Source organism: Hypomesus transpacificus, chromosome 15 (genome assembly GCF_021917145.1).
Source record: "Hypomesus transpacificus isolate Combined female chromosome 15, fHypTra1, whole genome shotgun sequence".
In the NCBI taxonomy this organism is placed as follows: Eukaryota; Metazoa; Chordata; class Actinopteri; order Osmeriformes; family Osmeridae; genus Hypomesus; species Hypomesus transpacificus.
In genome coordinates, this window is record NC_061074.1 from 7,135,087 (window position 1) to 7,151,888 (window position 16,802).

The 16,802-nt window shown below is 54.6% G+C and overlaps 2 protein-coding genes across 4 annotated transcripts; both read left to right on the forward strand.

Moving 5' to 3' along the window:
* Positions 1-1,697: 1,697 nt before the first annotated feature.
* On the forward strand, positions 1,698-12,794 carry LOC124478248 (centrosomal protein of 164 kDa-like). Of its 2 annotated transcripts, none has more exons than XM_047036466.1 (19): positions 1,698-1,854; positions 2,371-2,474; positions 2,953-3,064; positions 3,387-3,627; positions 4,828-4,977; positions 5,245-5,355; positions 5,474-5,551; positions 5,785-5,889; positions 9,518-9,571; positions 9,752-9,829; positions 10,084-10,160; positions 10,324-10,680; positions 10,912-11,043; positions 11,151-11,346; positions 11,522-11,596; positions 11,708-11,830; positions 12,085-12,240; positions 12,355-12,438; positions 12,527-12,794. In XM_047036466.1, the coding sequence occupies exons 2-19, from the start codon at positions 2,393-2,395 to the stop codon at positions 12,665-12,667; spliced, it is 2,352 nt and encodes a 783-aa protein (XP_046892422.1). In that variant the 5' UTR covers positions 1,698-1,854; positions 2,371-2,392; the 3' UTR covers positions 12,668-12,794. The 2 variants fall into 2 exon arrangements, with proteins under 2 accessions (XP_046892422.1, XP_046892421.1); XM_047036465.1 differs by having other exon boundaries at positions 2,388-2,474.
* Positions 12,795-12,917: 123 nt separating this feature from the next.
* LOC124477771 (centrosomal protein of 164 kDa-like) lies at positions 12,918-16,687 on the forward strand. 2 transcript variants are annotated; one of them, XM_047035777.1, is made up of 9 exons: positions 12,918-13,027; positions 13,256-13,441; positions 13,583-13,754; positions 14,058-14,165; positions 14,430-14,529; positions 15,157-15,498; positions 15,707-15,779; positions 15,868-15,987; positions 16,095-16,687. In XM_047035777.1, the coding sequence occupies exons 1-9, from the start codon at positions 12,957-12,959 to the stop codon at positions 16,189-16,191; spliced, it is 1,269 nt and encodes a 422-aa protein (XP_046891733.1). In that variant the 5' UTR covers positions 12,918-12,956; the 3' UTR covers positions 16,192-16,687. The 2 variants fall into 2 exon arrangements, with proteins under 2 accessions (XP_046891733.1, XP_046891734.1); XM_047035778.1 differs by having other exon boundaries at positions 13,583-13,748.
* The last annotated feature ends 115 nt before the right edge of the window (positions 16,688-16,802 follow it).

A 16,802-nucleotide genomic window follows, 5' to 3' on the forward strand; every position in this document is an offset into this window, starting at 1 on the left:
GCCACCCTTTCTCTCACTGTGTCCTCTCAGAAATGCCTGGTGTGTTTGTGTCTCTGGTGTTGTGACAGCTCAGATCCTGTGGCGCTCAGGCCACATTCCATTCATCATCGCTCCCTCCAGGATCTGGGGCTGTGCTTGGCCAAGCCCTCTCAATGAGGGTCTCGGGTGAAGGAAACAAGCAGGTGCATGCACCACAAAACAAGACTCTTTCAATTAGCAGGCGAGTCCATGGAGGCTGCAACACCAATCTCATGCAAACACACACAGAAACGCATGCACGCACAATATGTGACTCACACAGATGAATAAAACAACATGTTCAAATGTCAGCATATGGCATCTGCTATCTACACGTGTCCTTCTGCGCACCATAAAGCTTTCTGTCCCATTCCATTTACTTGCAGGAATTTTTCCCCATTAGATTTAATATTGAAACGCTTTAGTATGAAAATGAATAAACTCAAGATTGTCTACATAATGAACACAGTATAAATACTATTGCCCATCACTCACAAAACGCTGAGAATGTTTCAGTTCCATAGTGGCTGCTAGGTTATTGAATTTGGATCAAAGGCATTCATGTCTTTCATAAGGGTGCAGAGGGCTGCTCAGTTTTTAGTAATAACAGACACGCTTCCGGCACTGACCTTCACTGCCCCCTCTCCCCCCCCTCCCTCTCCCTCATGTGCCCACCAAAAAACTTTACTCCAAGGTTTTCAAGTCGTCTCGGGCCTACTGACTGATTCAAAGGGACAGGACAAAAAGAAACCTCCTGAACCATTTCACCTTCTCCCTACATTTCTGGATCAGAAAAATTATAATCTCTAAACATGTAACTTTTTTTGGGGGGGGGGGGGGGGGGGGGAACGGGGGGGGGGGGGGGGGGGGGGGGCACATTGGTGAGGACAAACTGAAACACATGAAAATGTAGACTAGAGGAACAAAAAAAACAAATCAAAGGGATACTGGCGGTATCATACACCAATTGAAAATGTCACATCTGACAGTGAATATGACATACTTGAGTGGATCAGATTTACAAGCCATATGTTTGAAGGGTCTTGCCATGACTTTCCTCTCATAAAACTGATTGGATGGAAAAGGTCTGGACAATGGTCAGTCATCACAGACAGAAGTATGTGAAATGACTATATACATTGCGCGATAGTGTTGAGACTGGAAAGGACATCGGAGGAAAAATGGATGTCTTGGGTCTCTTGCATTTGTCTGGCAGTTGAGCATCAGTTTGCAATAACTAGTAAAACAATGCCCTCTTGTGGCCCAGAATGAATCTTTCAAGGCATCCAAAAGTTTTGTATTCTTATTACAAAATTTAAGTTATCTTCTAGAAATACAATACATACTAATAAAAAGTAACTGTCAAAGAAGTCTATCCAAATGTGACAGATTCTTCCTGTACGGATATTGGTGGTATTGTCTTGATGTGATTTGTTTAACATATCCATCTGTGGCTTTAATTCTAAATAGTAAATACTATACGTCTAGCAGGAATATCAATTATAACAAGATTACATGGAAACCTATTAAGGATTATTATTAAACGCCTGGCGGTTTTACTCGGTGTGACGTGTCAATTGACAGGATTAAATCCCGTTTTTGTCCAATACCCGATGAGAAATCAAATAGGCGGGTGCTTTATGGTTGCTAGGGGGGCCACAACCGGAAATGGGCTCAAGCGTCCTTAGAAGCGCCGTCATCCTGTTGTTGATACTTTTAGCAAGCTAACAAAAGCTAGCTAGCTGTAGTTAATCCTTGTAATGTAAAATGTTTTCAATAATCTAACTCCAGGTTCGTGACTTATCTTTGGATGGTAAAAACTATCTAGAATAATCGGTAAGTAAATCGTTTTGTTTAATTTAGATTAGCTCGCTGCTTTGCTACTGTTGCTAATCCCTGGTAAATAGTATTACTAGCTAGCTACAGTAGTAGCTCTAGCTAGTGCAGCTACTATATTTATTTGGCACGCCAACAATGTCGATGTCAATGTTACTCTACAACAGTAGCAAGTACAGTAGCGTTCTCGGCAGCAGACTTGACAAAATAATACAAAAATTTAGCTTGAAAGTGAGATAATTTGGTAAATATATCGCTTCAATTTTCATACAAAATTGCTAACGTTAGAGGCTACCATGTATTGTAGGCTGTCTTGTGCTTACCTACAGTAACTAACGCTACTGTACCTAGTGCTAAAATGACTTATGTAGTCTACTTCCCTTGGTAATAATCGAAGTTAAATTGCTACATAAGGTCTCTAGGCTTGCTACCGTTAGATTCGGCTAGCAAGTTACCTCGACCACAATACATTGATTTACTGATTTACCGTTATTTTGGATTGTTATACCAAAACAGTTCCTCCCCATTCCCAGTAACCATGACAGCAGCTGCTCTTCAGATAGGAGACCAGCTTATCTTGGAAGAAGACTATGATGAGAACTATATCCCCTCTGAACAAGGTATGACTCGATCATAGATGGATACCAGTGGTTGCTATTAGAATACTACACTTCTGATTAAGGCACATATACATGTTTCTCTTCAGATCTCTATCCTACATCTGCAACATTGATGCATAACGTTAGCTATTTCATAGTATTTATACAGTATATACAGATACATTTGTTTGATGTCAATCATAGAGGAAGCCAATTGCATAATTTATTTTGTTATATTTAATTTTTGTTGCATATAGTTTGTTGGGTGCAACGTCAGTTTTAAATTATTTTGTAATTGTGCACACAGAGTTACCTGGACACTTTCAGTATTAACAAAATGTATTGGAACTCAAGCTAGGTCTACATCCTCTCTGTGATGCGTACACATCAGTTTCCAAGCTTCTCATAACAAATCGTAACTTCAAATACTTCAAATAAGTCTCATATTTATTTGTTTCCCTGCACTCGGCCTTCGCCTCCTCTTTTTCCTCTCTGTCAGAGATCCACGAGTACGCAAGAGAGATTGGCATTGATCCCGATTGTGAGCCGGAGCTCCTCTGGCTGGCCAGGGAGGGCATCGTGGCCCCACTGCCTGCAGAGTGGAAGCCCTGGTAAGGACATACTGGAAGCCAGAGTGGTGATTTGCTGACAGGCTGGTGTATTTGAGATGATCCATGATTCCTACATCTCAGGGAGAGCTCCCTTATTTCACCCCAGATCCCCAAAAGCCATATCTGTGTCACAGAAAGAAAAAGAACAGTTTGTGCCTCCTGTCAGACTAGAGCAAAAAACACTGCTAGCTACTCCCCATGTGTTCCCACGTGTTTACCGTCGTCCACCCATCTCTCTCCCACTCTCCGGGCTCTGAGGTGCTGAAGTGACCCCCTCCTCTCCCCCCTCCCCTCCCTCCCCCTCCTCCCCCTCCCCCGGCAGTCAGGACGTGACGGGGGACGTGTACTACTTCAACTTCTCCTCGGGCCAGTCCACCTGGGACCACCCCTGTGACGAGCAGTACCGCCGCCTGGTGGACCAGGAGCGCCAGCGCGCCCAGCCGCGGCCCGGTACCGCCGCCCCCACGGGGAGGAAGGACAAGGACAAGGAGAAGAAGAAGAAAGACAAGAAGGAAAAAAAGGGCAAGAAGAAAAAGGAGGTCGACGTTTTCAAGCCCAGAGGGGTAAATCGATTTTGGGGATCTATGTTTGAAATACCGTGTATGACTGTGCTGCTCCTTGTGGAAACGTATTAAGGTTGTTCCAGATTAGATTAAAAGTCCCCTTGATACAGCGGGCTTTTTTTTTTTTACCAACCTATTCTTCTATGAACAGAGTGCAGGAAGGAAGAGCCAGACAGATATAAGACAGGCAGGCATCCAATCAGAGAGGTCCTCCTCGTCCTCTCTGCAGTCCGACTCCAAACACTCCATCCTTCCCTCACAGAGAGCCACAGTTCCAGCCTCCCTGCTCCTCCTCTCCTTGTCCCCCGTGCCCTCCCGCGGCTTGGCCCGCCTGTCCTCTCTCGGGCCCCTGGAGGGCGCTGTCCGCAGTAGCAAGGCCCTGGCAGACGCCCAGGAGATCCTCGGCCACCCTGTCTCCTCCTCCAGGGGCGTCGGGGAGGCGCTCCTGGAGAGGCATACTCAGCCTTCTCCCCTGCTTTCCAAGCCCTTTCCCAGTCCCCCCGTGTCTTCCTCCCCCGGGTGCGGGGGCAGTGTGAGCCTGCAGGCCACCAGGGCCTCGGAGGGGGACCAGCGGCTGGAGGCGGGCTTTGGCCTGGCTCTCGCTTCCCCCCCGGAGGGCAGGGAAACGGAGGGAGACGGAGGGAGTGGAGGAGGCGTAGGAGGGAAGGGTAGAGAGCGCCCGTGTTCAGGCCCGGGAGGGGCAGAAGGACCTGGAGGACTGGAGGAAAGTGTGGGGTGCTTTCTAGCTGAGCTGGTGGAGGAGTGTCGGTGGGGAGCCCAGCGCCGAGCCAGGTGGGTTAAGAGGCGCTGGGAGAGAAGCGGAGATGGCACGGGGGCTTGCTGGGATGCGGAGGAGAAGGAGGGCAAAGCTCTCGTCCAGGTCCTGGGGCCTCGCCTCCAGAATCGGCCGCCTGTTCCCCTTTCGCCTTCCCAAACCCCCCTTTCCCCCTCAAACCAGTTAGCAGAAAGTCAGACTATAGGAGAGAACATGGGAGAGCCAGCAGAGCAGGGCAAGGCAGACAGACTTCAGGTAGACCAGCAGCAGGTACGTCCTCAGAAAACAAGCGGAAGCAGAACAGAAGTGGATCAGCTTTAACTATACCGATTTGATATATATCTGGAACAGGTTGCCTCACAGAATGCTGGAATGAATAGCCCAAGGTTCTAAATGTTGTGTGTGTGTGTGTTTTTGCCCTCTAGCCTTTGAGCTCTTCCCGAGGGCCACTGCCGGCTCCGTTTGGAAGCCTGGCCCCTCTGCGGGGCCTGGATGCCTCCCCTGGCCCCGTTCCTTCCCTGCGGGGGTCCCTTGGCAGCTCAGGGGGACTGGAGCCCCTTAAGACCCCCTTGGGAGTAAGACAGCACCCCTACTCCACCACACATCGCCCTATACTGTAGAGCTCACATGCATGACCAACTCCTATTCATACTGATATGATCGCATTTCATATATTAGAAATGAACATTACATAAATCAAAATTCTGTATGTCATAACTCTGATTGAACGAGATCTCTCTGCATTGCCCCCCACCCTCTCCTACACACACACACACCTACCCACTCCCCCCCCCCACCCCCTCTGACACACACACACACACCTACCCACTCCCCCCCCCCAGGGCCCTCTGTCCAGTCTGGGCTCCAGTCTGCTGGGGGGCCGGCACGAGGAGCGGCTGTCCCTGTCCCTGGCGGGCCTGGACGACGACGAGGACAACATCTCAGAGGACGAGGTAGGGGCCTGTCCTGGGGGGTCTGCACCTCCTCTACACCCTGTCCTCAGTCAGTCAGTCTGAGCCGCCGCTGGGTGGTCTGGTCTGGTCTGGTCTGAGCGTGTTGTTGTGTTCCCAGAGTCCTAGAGGCTCAGCCCGCCTGCTGCAGAACCTCCATCTGGACCTGGACACTCTGGGAGGAGGGCTGCAGTATGAGGTAAACACACTGTGTGTGTGTGTGTTCAGACAAGAGTCAGGCACCCTGGCAATGTGTGTGTGCGTGTGTGTTCATTCACTGTGTGTGTGTGTGTTCATTCACTGTGTGTGTGTGTTTATTCACTGTGTGTGTGTGTGTGTTCATTCACTGTGTGTGTGTGTATTCAGTCACTGTGTGTGTGTGTTCAGTCACTGTGTGTGTGTGTGTTCATTCACTGTGTGTGTGTGTTCCAGGACAGTGAGGCCAGTGTTGCTGCCCCACCCGAGGAGAAGACCGAGCCAGAGTTACAGGACCTGGCCCTGTCTGGAGAGCACAGCCCTGATCCCCCTTCCCAACAGGTACACTCACACACACACACACGGGCGTGTCCGGATGTGTCTCCGAGCTCTCTTTGACGTCGCTTGATCCGTCCTGATCTCATTGCTCCATGGTCTCCCAGCATGGTCCCAAATTGTGCTGAGTCGACAAGCGTCATCCCTAAGCTGGAGGCAAGGTCCTAAATATGAGCAAATGTCCCCTCACTATCTAGTTCTACCTGGTATCAGATGTCTGGGTCCATAAGCAGACCCTGGCTCTGCTCTTATGTTTGGACGATAAATGGACCCCGGCCCACCTATGGGACTGCTGGGGGATCTGTTTGGGAAGCATTTCACGTTCTCTGTCATTTCTCTGGTCTCATTCGTCGGTGTGTGACCTCTAACCTTTTTGCCGTTGTGGCTCTTTGTGTCTCTTATCTATCTCTCCCGTGACCTGTGACCTGGATGTGGTTGGTTTGGTAGCTGCTGTGTTGTTGGGACCTGTCCTTCGGCCATGGCTGCCAGTGTGTTTTCCTATTTGTTCTGCTCTCCTCCTACTGTCACTGTTACTGCTTTGCTGTCTGACTCTCTTGTTGGATGAGGCCCTCGTATCACTCATGTCACTCCCATCCCCTCTGCACGTGCTCATGTGTGTCTGTGTGTGTGTCCGTGTGTGTGAGCATTGTACATGTACGTCTGTACACACTGTGCTGTTTTTCGGACTTTGCCTTAACGTGTGTGTGTTTGTTTGTTTGTTTGTTGACTCACCGTTGGGTTCTACCGATGGAATGCACGAGTGGACTGCATGAAACTGAGGTCCTCTGCGTGTCCCCGTGTCACAATTTGTTGTCCACCCCCCTCCCCTCTTTTTGTCCCTCCCTTGTCTGTCTTCTGCACGCCCTCTTTCGCTCCTTCTCTTCCTCTCTGGGGTCCTCGATCGCCCCCTTCCGAAGGACTCTCTCCGCGGACGACACCCGCGGCCGTCTCCTCCTGCGGGCAGCAGAGTCTGTAGCCGGGCGGGGGCGGGCCCCCCCAGCCCAGCCCCCCCCAGCCCAGCCCCCCTCAGCCAAACCCCCCAGCCTGCAGGCCTCTCAGACAGGGAGGGGGAGGGAGAGCTGGGGGTGGAGGAGGACGAGGAAGTGAAAGAGGAGGAGGAGGAGGAGGCTGACGAGTGGGAGGAGGATGGAGTGAGTGTGTCTCACTGGGAGGAGGAAGGAGGAGTGAAGGTCCAGATAGGGGCCGCCGGGGAGGAGGGAAACGAGGAAGACGGAGAGGAGGAGAGAGAAGAGACCGGAAAGGAGGAGAGAGAAGAGACCGGAGATGTGGAGAGAGAGGAGACCGGAGATGAGGAGATAGAGCAGGAGGACAAGGATGGGGAGGCTGAGTTTAGCAAGGGTGTAGACGAAGAAGAAGAAGAAGTAGAAAAGGAGGAGGGAGAGGAGGAGAGTGGTGTAAAAAGCGAGGAAGAGAATAGAGGGAATGGGGAGGAGATGGAAGGGGCGAAAGAAGCACAGGAGGATTGCAAGGATGTGGAAGCTGAGGTCAGTGAGTACGTACAGGAAGAGGAGGAGAGTGATGAGGTCGTAGAGAGGTGTGTGAAGAGCGAGGGAGAGGAGGAGGAGGATGAGGTCGAAGAGGGCGGGGAGAGGAAGGGGGAACAGGATGAGGAGAAGGAGGAGGAAGAAGTGAAGACGGATGAAAAAGTCGAGGAAGTGAAGAGCGAGGAAGGCCTTGACAAAGATGAAGAAAGTGAGGTCGTAGAGAGATGTGTGAAGAGCGAGGGAGAGGAGGAGGATGAGGTCGAAGATGGTGGGGAGGGGAAGGGGGAACAGGAGGAAGAAGTGAAGACGGATGAAAAAGTCAAGGAAGCGAAGAGCGAGGAAGGCCTTGACAAAGATGAACAAGATGAAGAAAGTGAGGTCCTAGAGAGGTGGGTCAACAGCAGGGAGAAGGAAGGAGAGGAAGAAGAAAGCGACGAGATAGAAGAGCAGTGTGCTAGGAGTGAAGGGGAAGAGGGGATAGGGGTGGAAGCGGCGGAGCCATGTGGACAGAGTGAGGGAGAGGAAGAGCTCGGCCACAACGGGGAGAAGGAAGAGGCAGACGAAAGTGAAGAGAAAGTGGAACGATGTGTGCTGAGTGAAACGGACGAGCCAAAACCAGAGGAGGAGAGTGAAGAGGTAGTGGAGAGGTATATGAAAGAGGAAGAGGGGATGGAGGGAAGAGAGGCAGATGAGGCAGAACTGGAAGGAGAGGAGGAGGAGGAAGAGGTAGAGAGGTGTTTCGAGAGAGGCCGAAAAGAAATCCCAAAAGCCCAAGCGAAGAACCTCCTCCAGAGGGCCAGAAGGCCCGCTCAGTGTCAGGAAGAGGGGGCGGAGACAGATGACAGCGACGGAGCGATAAAGAGATGCGTGAAGAGCGAGGACGGGGAGAGGGGGAGAGACGAGGGGAAGGAGGGCGAGGAGGAGAGCACGGTGGAGAGGCGCTCGGCCTCGGGGGACAGGGAAAGCGAGGCGGAGAGAGGCGAGGGGAGGCGCGACGGCAAGCTGGAGGAGGGCGAAGGAAGGGAGGAGAAAGACGGGCGCGTTCAGAGGGAGAGCGGGAAGGGTAGCGGTGAGGGTGAGGCGGAAGAGAGGTGTTCCCCGGGTCAAACACGGGGAACGGGCGAACAAGGGGCGAGCCGGGGGAGGGAGGAGGAAGAGGGGGTGGAGAGGTGTGAACAGAGTCAAGAAGGGGAGCGTGGGGGAGAGGGCCAAGACGAGGACCCAACCCATGCTGCCTCAGACACGCCGCACCAGGAAGAGGAAGTGATTGAAAGCGTCGAACAGGGAACAGTGCGAGACGCCGAGCTGGCGCCTGGGGAAGCGCCGGACCTAACCTCGTTAGAGAGACAGGAAGGGAGCGTTGGCGAGGAGAGGAGCACGCTCAAGCCACGCCCCTCTCTGGCTGAGGTATGGTTCGCTGGTGTGCTCCGGCTGTGTGACCGCCTGCGTGCTGCCCGCCCCCCTGCCCCTCCCTCCCTCCTCTGCACGCATTCACACGCCCTCTGCCCCCCCCCCCCCCCCGCCCCTCAGACAGATGGAGGGGGGGGCAGCCCCTCACGTGCGAGCCCCCTTTCCCCAGAGCGCAGTCTAGCAGTGGGAGATTAAACCAATCGACAGCTCGTCCAGCGAGCCTTCAGCCAATCGGTGTCTCCCACTCATGCAACACGCACCTGCGGACTGTTTCCGTCTCTCCCTGGGGTTCAGCAGGCCCCGCCTATTTTCTTTACCAATCAGTGGCCATCAGTTCCGACTTCAAAACCGCCCTGACAACTGACACCCCCCAGGGTAGCACCTGTGGACCTCCACGGAGAACCTCCCCTGTCTCAGGCCCTCCCCCCCCCATCACCCCACCCCCTGGCAGGCACCTCCCTGGGGTGGTCTCACCCTCTCAGACTCCTCTCTCCCACCTCCAGTCCTGCTGCTCTCTCCTGGCTGCTGTCTGCTGTCTGCTGTGTGGTGGTGTTGACTCGCGGCTCCTGTCTGTGTGTGTCTGTCCCTAGTTACAGCTGGGTGCTTCACTGCTCTCGTCTGCCTTGGTGTGCATATGGGACTGGGGGTGTATACGTTTAGAGGTATATTTGAACATACCGTTGTATATCACTGTTAACTGTGTGTGTGTGTGTCTGCAGTACGAGGCCAGTGAGCACATAGAGGTGGCTTCATCCTCAACGGACGACATCAAGGTACAGTTAGAAATCTTAGAGAATCAGCGCAGGACTTTGTTACACATTGGGAGGGTCTAGCTCAGTGGTTAGACCCTCCCATCGCTTTGGATTTAAGTCTGCTGAATGAATACAGTATTATTATTATCGTTATTATGAATACATGAGTCAAGCTAACGGTGTTGCATGTCTTTGTTCCAGGCTGGGTTCCGCTCGAGGCTGTCAGAGAAGGTTCTGGACCTGAAAGACCTCTCCCCTGCTGTCAGCCCCCTCCTACAAGTGAGCCCACCTGCCCTATCACAGACTCACACATCCAAACATCCAATCACAACAACTCTGCACCACAGACTCACACATCCAAACATCCAATCCCTACACCTCTGCATACTCGTCCAAGACCCAGTCACAGTGTAGCAGTTGCCGTACTGCACTGAGTTATTGGACAACCTTCCCTCACTCTTCTCAGTGGGAGTGTCGGATGGCCGGTCCCAAAAGCTTGACGAACGGAAGTCTCTCTCCTCTTTTCTCCCCAGGAAAAAGAAGGGAAGGATTCATACAAGGAGGAGGAAGAGAGAGACGAGAGGAGGAAGAGGGCAGAAGCTGCTGAAAAGTGAGTGCTTCCACAACGACACCGTGTCGTAGTCACAGGCTACAAAGACCTGTACTCCGTGGGTCCGTGAGTGAGTCCCTCTCCCCTCCCTCTCTCCCTCCCTCTCTCCCCTCCCTCTCTCCCCTCCCTCTCTCCCTCCCTCTCTCCCTCCCTCCCCTCTCAGGCGTCTCAAGGCCGCAGGCATGGAGCTCAGCTCCTCCCGGGCCAGCAGCCCCTCCCACTCGGAGGCGCAGCGCCCACGCGCAGAGGGGGGCAGCGTGAGCGCCAGTCTGGGGGTCCCCCCGGAGACGACCAGGGGCAGGCTGGTCCGCACGGCCGGCGCCCAGCGCCCAGAGGCCCAGAGCCCCACCAGGGACGCCCCGGACGAGGAGCGGGAGGAGACGGAGAGGCGGGCGGCGGAGGCGGAGGAGCGCGCGCGGCGGGACAGGGAGGAGAAGATGAGGGCGCTGGGAGAGGAGCTGAGGAGGGAGGAGGAGGACGAGGAGCGCAGGCTGAGGGGGGAGAGCGAGGAGAGGGTCAGGTCAGTGTGCTGGAGCTCGGGCCCAGACGCAGAGGAGCCCTCGCAACTGTCGGCGGGAGATTCTCTGGTGCTGCCGCGCGGGGGGCGTCTGACTCAATGTTTACGCCCGAGGCTGTGTGACAAGCCTGGTCATCTCTGGTCTCTGTTTGTGTGTGTGTGTGTCTCTGTGTGTGTGTCTGTGTGTGTGTCTCTGTGTGTCTGTGTGTGTGTGTGTGTGTGTGTGCGCTCCAGGGCTCTGAGGCAGCGTCTACAGGAGAAGGACAGAGGGGAGGAGAGCAGGCTGCGTGTGGAGTCAGAGAGTAGGCTGCAGGAGCTGAGAGAGAGCGCCCTGAAGGACAGGGAGCACCAGCAACGCACCCTCAGGTCAGCACGCTTCACCTCCCCCGGCCCCGTCACCGCCATGCTCACACACACACCACAGAGTAGGACTGCTGACCCTGTTTCTGACTGTGTGTGTGTGTGTGTGTCAGAGAGGAGGGGGAGGCCGTGCTCAGAGAGCTGCGGGCTGCCCTGGAGGCAGACCGGGGGGCGGAGCTTGAGAACCTGGAGACTCAGAGGAGGCAGAACCTGGAGCGTCTGAAGGCGGAGTCAGAGGAGGAGCTTCGGGCCGAGAGGCGTAGGCTATTGGCCGACAGGGAGGTGCAACTGGACTCCCTCAAACAGGAGGTGAGAATAACGCCCATGCAGTGGATGAGTCGTGCAAGCAGTGATGTGAACTATTGACCCCACGGTTGATGACTATACGCGTGGACGTTTAGTCATGCCCTTCTGGAGTGTGTGGTGAGCCTGAGCCGAGCCTGTGTTGAGGATGTGTGTGTGTGTGTGTGTGTGTGTTGTTCAGGCCAGAGGCAGTGAAAGGAGGAAGGAGCAGAGGAGCCCTGGCCCCGGACAGCAGCTGGCAGACTACCAGAGAGAGGTGCACACACACACACACAAGCTACACTTGTTATAAAATACCCATCATTTTGCTTGTCTGTGAATTTCTGACCTCTTAACATCATCCTCCCTGATCCTCCCACATGCCCAGCTGGGTGATGTCATGCAGGAAGTGCGGGAGGAAGTTCAGCGAGACCACAACAGGAAATTGGAGCAGCTAAGAGACGAGCACCGCAGAGAGCTCAACGCCATCAGAGAGAGACACCTGGACGAGGTCAGACGTCACTCAGTCCCTGGGGGGACCCCCCCCCCCCCCACGCCCAGTCACACCTGACTGCAGAGAACATCCACACATCCCAAATCTCTCTCGCTCTCCCTGGGCTCGTCCTTCTATCTCTCTGCCTCTCTCACTCACTCTCTCTGTCTGTCTGTCTGTTTGTCTCTCTCCTTCCCTCTCTCTCTCACCCTCTCTCTCTCTCCCTCTCTCTCTCTCTCTCTCTCTCTCCCTCTGTTCCGGCCGTCCTCCAGGAGGGCGCCCAGCGGGAGCGTCTGATGGGCGAGCTGCAGGAGGAGAGAGAGCGCCTGCTGGCCTCCCACAGCACCCAGCTGGAGAGGCTCACCTCCCAGCTCACCTCCCAGCTCACCTCCCAGCTCAGCAAGGCACGACAAGCACACGCCTACAAGGTGGGGAAGGACACGCGGACACACACACACACGCTCGCTCTCCCACACACACGCAAATCGGTTTCATCCTCCTTGTCCTCCTCCTGTGTGTGTGTGTGTGTGTGTGTGTTTCAGGAGGCAGACCTGCAGGAGCTGTCAGACCAGTTGAAGCTGAGGGCCAGGGACATAAAGAGCCAGGAGGCCTTGCTGCAGACCAGGGTAATCAAACACAGATTGACGTGCCGCCCGCCCACTCGTACACTCACCACAGTTCCTTACCAGAGCCCTCATGTGACCTGCTCTCTAGGCAGCAGAACTGAAGAAGAGGAGGAGCCAACTTGGGGAGGAAGAGGGAGAGGTAGACCGAGGACTGGAGGTGAAGATTCATGTTCTCTCCATCATCATCATCATCGTCATAATCCTCATTATCTGCTGTGCCTCCTCTTGATGCTGATGTGTGTGTGTGATTCCAGGGTCTGTCACGGGTGATGCAAGAGAGAGATGGACTGAGGGAGGATCTGGAGAGGGTGAGGGAGGAGAGAGACAGAGCCAGGCAGGACGCGGAGCGAGCGACGGAGGAGAGGGCCCAGGCGAGGGAGGAGGTGGAGAGGATGAGAGGGGAGAGGGAGAAGGTGAGGGAGGAGGTGGAGAGGATAAGAGGGGAGAGGGAGAAGGCGAGGGAGGAGGTGGAGAGGATGAGAGGGGAGAGGGAGAGGGCAAAGGAGGAGAGCAGGAGGATGAAGGAGGACAGGGACCAGCTGGAGAGCAAGGTGGAGCTGCTGCAGGAACGACTCAGCCGCAGAGTCAGGTGCTCACGCACACACACACACACACACACACGCATCTCTACACATTCATACATGCACACACAAAATACACACGCACACATGCAAAACAGACACACGCACATGCATGCACACAATCTCTCCTACCCCGCAACTACCTCATGGTTAACCCTTGGACCTTTGCACGTCTTGAATGCCCATCAAATGCCCATTCAAGCATGACGTCAGTAACCGTTGTGCTGTGGCTGCAGTGATGTGGAGAAGAGCGAGGTGAAGAGGCCCCCTCCCAGAGCCAGCAGTGTCCTGAGACAGGAGGAAGAGGAGGAGAGGGCACCAGCGCCCTCTAGTGACCACAGACAGAAGTCCCTGCGTCTGCAGGACCTGCAGGACCCCCCTCTCTCCCCCCTCCCCGTGTCCAGCGACAGCAGCCTGGACGAGTGAGGAAACGCCACGTGTGTGTGTGTGTGTGCATGACTGTTATGGAGAGTACTTTTTACTGTCCTCCTCTATTCCTTCATCCCCCCTCTCTCTCACTCCCTCCGTCTCCTCCCCTTCCCCCTCTCCGCCCCGCCCCCCAGCCTGCGTCAGTACATCTCCAACGAGGGCATGTCCATTCACAAGGCGCGCCAGTTCCTGGACAGGGAGAATGGCCGTCTGAGCAAGCGCCAGTCAGCGCTGCAGGCAGCCCAGTCCAGCTGCCCTCAGGACCCCAGCACTCAGGAGATGTTCCGGAACCTGCAGCAGGTAAGAGTAAGTGTGACTCCTCCCCTCTCCCAGCTTCTAATCAGGCCGTCAGTGAGATACGTAGCGGCAGCTCACCCACGTCAATGCTTGTCTTCATGGTTCTCTTTTTTTCGTCTTTCTCTTCTTCCCCATACATCCTTGTCTTTACGGCCGTCTGGCTCTTCTACTCTCTCTCTTTCTTTCTCTCTCTCTCTCTCTCTCTCTCTCTCTCTCTCTCTCTCTCTCTCTCTCTCTCTCTCTCTCTCTCTCTCTCTGTTTTCTCTATCTCTCTCTCTCTCTCTCTTTCTCTCTCCTGTTTATCTCTCCCAGGAGGCCTCTGAAGTGGAGAACTTGATGTTGACCATCCAGAGGGGGAACGTTCTCCTGAGGACCAAAGAGGAGAAACTGCAGCAACTGGAGAACTCCGTGGTGGAGGAGGTAGGTACCTCCCGCTACACACAGACGACAACAACAGCACCCAGAATGTCAGCCCAGCGTGAGCCATAGGCTCATACACAGAACCAAGGCTGCAGTGTCTTAGTGAGAGCTTCCTGTCCTCTAGCAGGTAACCCCTCCCCCCCCACTCTGCCCTGCAGCCTCTGCTGGACAGTCAGGGCCCTCTACACGTGAAACAGAGCAATGTTAGGGTGTGTGTGTGTGTGTGTGTGAGCGTGTCAGTGACTCGCCCCGTCTCTGCCCCAGCCTCTGTCTGAGGAGCTGGCCAGGATGTCGGCCGACAGGAAGGTGACGTTCGACGTGTCCGACTCAGACCTGAGCAGCGCGGACGGCCACACCGGCACCGGTGAGACGAGCGAGCGCTCCTGTTCTGGCCCCCACACACACACACACGCACACACACGCACACACACACACACACACACTGGCCGTGTTTCACACCCTCATTAATGCCAAGTATGCGATTATTGTGTCAATCCAATTAAGATGATTAAAATATTGTGACAACTGCCTTTAATACTGTAGTTTACATGTCTCAAATATTTAGCAAAAAGTGTGAATCTCAGATGAGCTATTACAGTCTTTGTGCGGAGCTTTGACAAGGTCTTTCTTCGTGGAATCTGCACAATTTTCCACACTACACTTCCATCATCATCTAAGGCGTTAGGAAACCTCAACATGCTCTGCAGGCCTCACAAAAGACTGGAGTACTCCATACACAGCATATTACTGCCATTACGCTAACTTGAGCTTACTTATTATGGACACCAACATGAACATGAATCAGTTCATGTGTGCTCCACATTACACGCATTGTTGCCTTGATCACGTTGATGATGATGTAAGTGTGGTCAGTGATACGATGTAACACACCACGACTGTCATCAACACTAACATTCACACCATTATTACTATATCTATATTTCTCTCCCTCTCTCTCCTTCCCTCCCTCTCTTCTCTCCTCGCTCTCCAGGCACCCACCCGACTGTTCCGGCCAAGGTGCAGCAGTTGGCCGAGTCTCTGCAGCACATTTCCGGGCAGCTCAACACAGTCCTGGGGGCGCTGGGGTCCCTGGCCCAGAGGCAGGCTCCCTACGCCCCCTTACCCCTCCCCTTGCTCCGGGTCACCCCTACCCCCACCCCGCTGTCCTTCTCCCAGCCCCTGGCGTCCCCCTCGCTAAGCCTCTCCGGACCCTCCTGGGCCTGGGGCCCCCACACCAGCACCCTCCACATGCCCAGCACCACCCCCACCGCCGGGCCTCCTCTGCGGGGAGCCGACGGCCTGCTGAGCAGCCGCTGGACCAAGCTGTTCCCTGGTACGCTGGCTCACTGCTCTCTCTAGCTCCCTTTTGAGCTGCAATAAGTCATGTTAGGTTAGGTTGTGTTCCATCACGTTATGCTTTGTCAACGCAAACGTCAGAGTTTTGGTTGTTGTCGTGGGAGGTGACCAGCGGCCTGAAAAGGTTACTGGTTACCATGACGATTTGTGTGTGCGTGTGTGTGTGTGTGTGGTGGCTGGTGCAGGGGTAGCTGTGGAGCCCATGGCCTCCAGCACTCTAAGGACCAGCTCTGGGTACTCAGGGTACACTCCTCACAGGTAGGCAGGTCCCACCATCAACACCTCAGCGAGCACCCACAGTCATGTCCAGTCGTGATGCTAAGGGTTGTGTGTGTGTGTGTTGCAGTGAGCAGGCTCGTAGCCTGGCGTCCAGCCAGAGGTCAGTGGAGGTGGATGGACAGAGGCTGCAGGGGCTGATAGACGGCAACAAGAAATGGCTGGAGACACGCAGGAAAGATCCCACTGTGTATCCTCTCTAACGTCTTCACACACACACACACACACGATCCTCCCTTTATTGATTGATTGTCTTCGCCTGTGTCAAAGTTGGCCTTAACCAGTGACCTTTTTCAGGCCGCTGTTAACACGTTATCGAACCCCCGCCACCATGAGTGGACTAGTCCAGCTGGGTCTGGATGACAACAACCAGATCAAAGTCTACCATTACTGAGGAGGGGCCCACTGTGGAGGGGAGGGGGTGGGACCACCAAGGAACCACAACAAGCATAACCAGCAGTACTGTCACTGCAACTATACACTTCTGAAGGGCTACTCTGGACCAGGGCTGGAACATTGACTTAGTCATACAGAGCTGTGTATCACAGAGGGCTGGATGGGATGGAGTGTGTGTGTGTTCTCCTGGGGGGGGGGGGGGGGGGGGGGGGGGGGTGGAGTCGTACAGGCCGAACACTTCAAGGCTGTCTGCCATACAGCAAAGTCATTCCATTCTGCTGGTTGACGTGAGGGATGTTGAGAGCCGACACAGCACACGGTCCCTTGCTGTGGTGTGCCAGGAGCCGGCCTGGCCTCGTCTCATACAGCGAGGAACTGTCAAGCTCGTCATCTACTGGGGCTTCATGTTCTACTGCTGGGAGAGAGCCTGGGAGAGAGCCAGGGTGAGAGCCTGGGTGAGAGCCAGGGTGAGAGCCAGGGTGAGAGCCTGGGAGAGGGCCAGGGTGAGGGCCAGGGTGAGGGCCAGGGTGAGGGCCAGGGTGAGGGCCAGGGTGAGGGCCAGGGTGAGGGCCAGTGTGAGGGCCAGGGTGAGGGACAGGGTGAGGGACA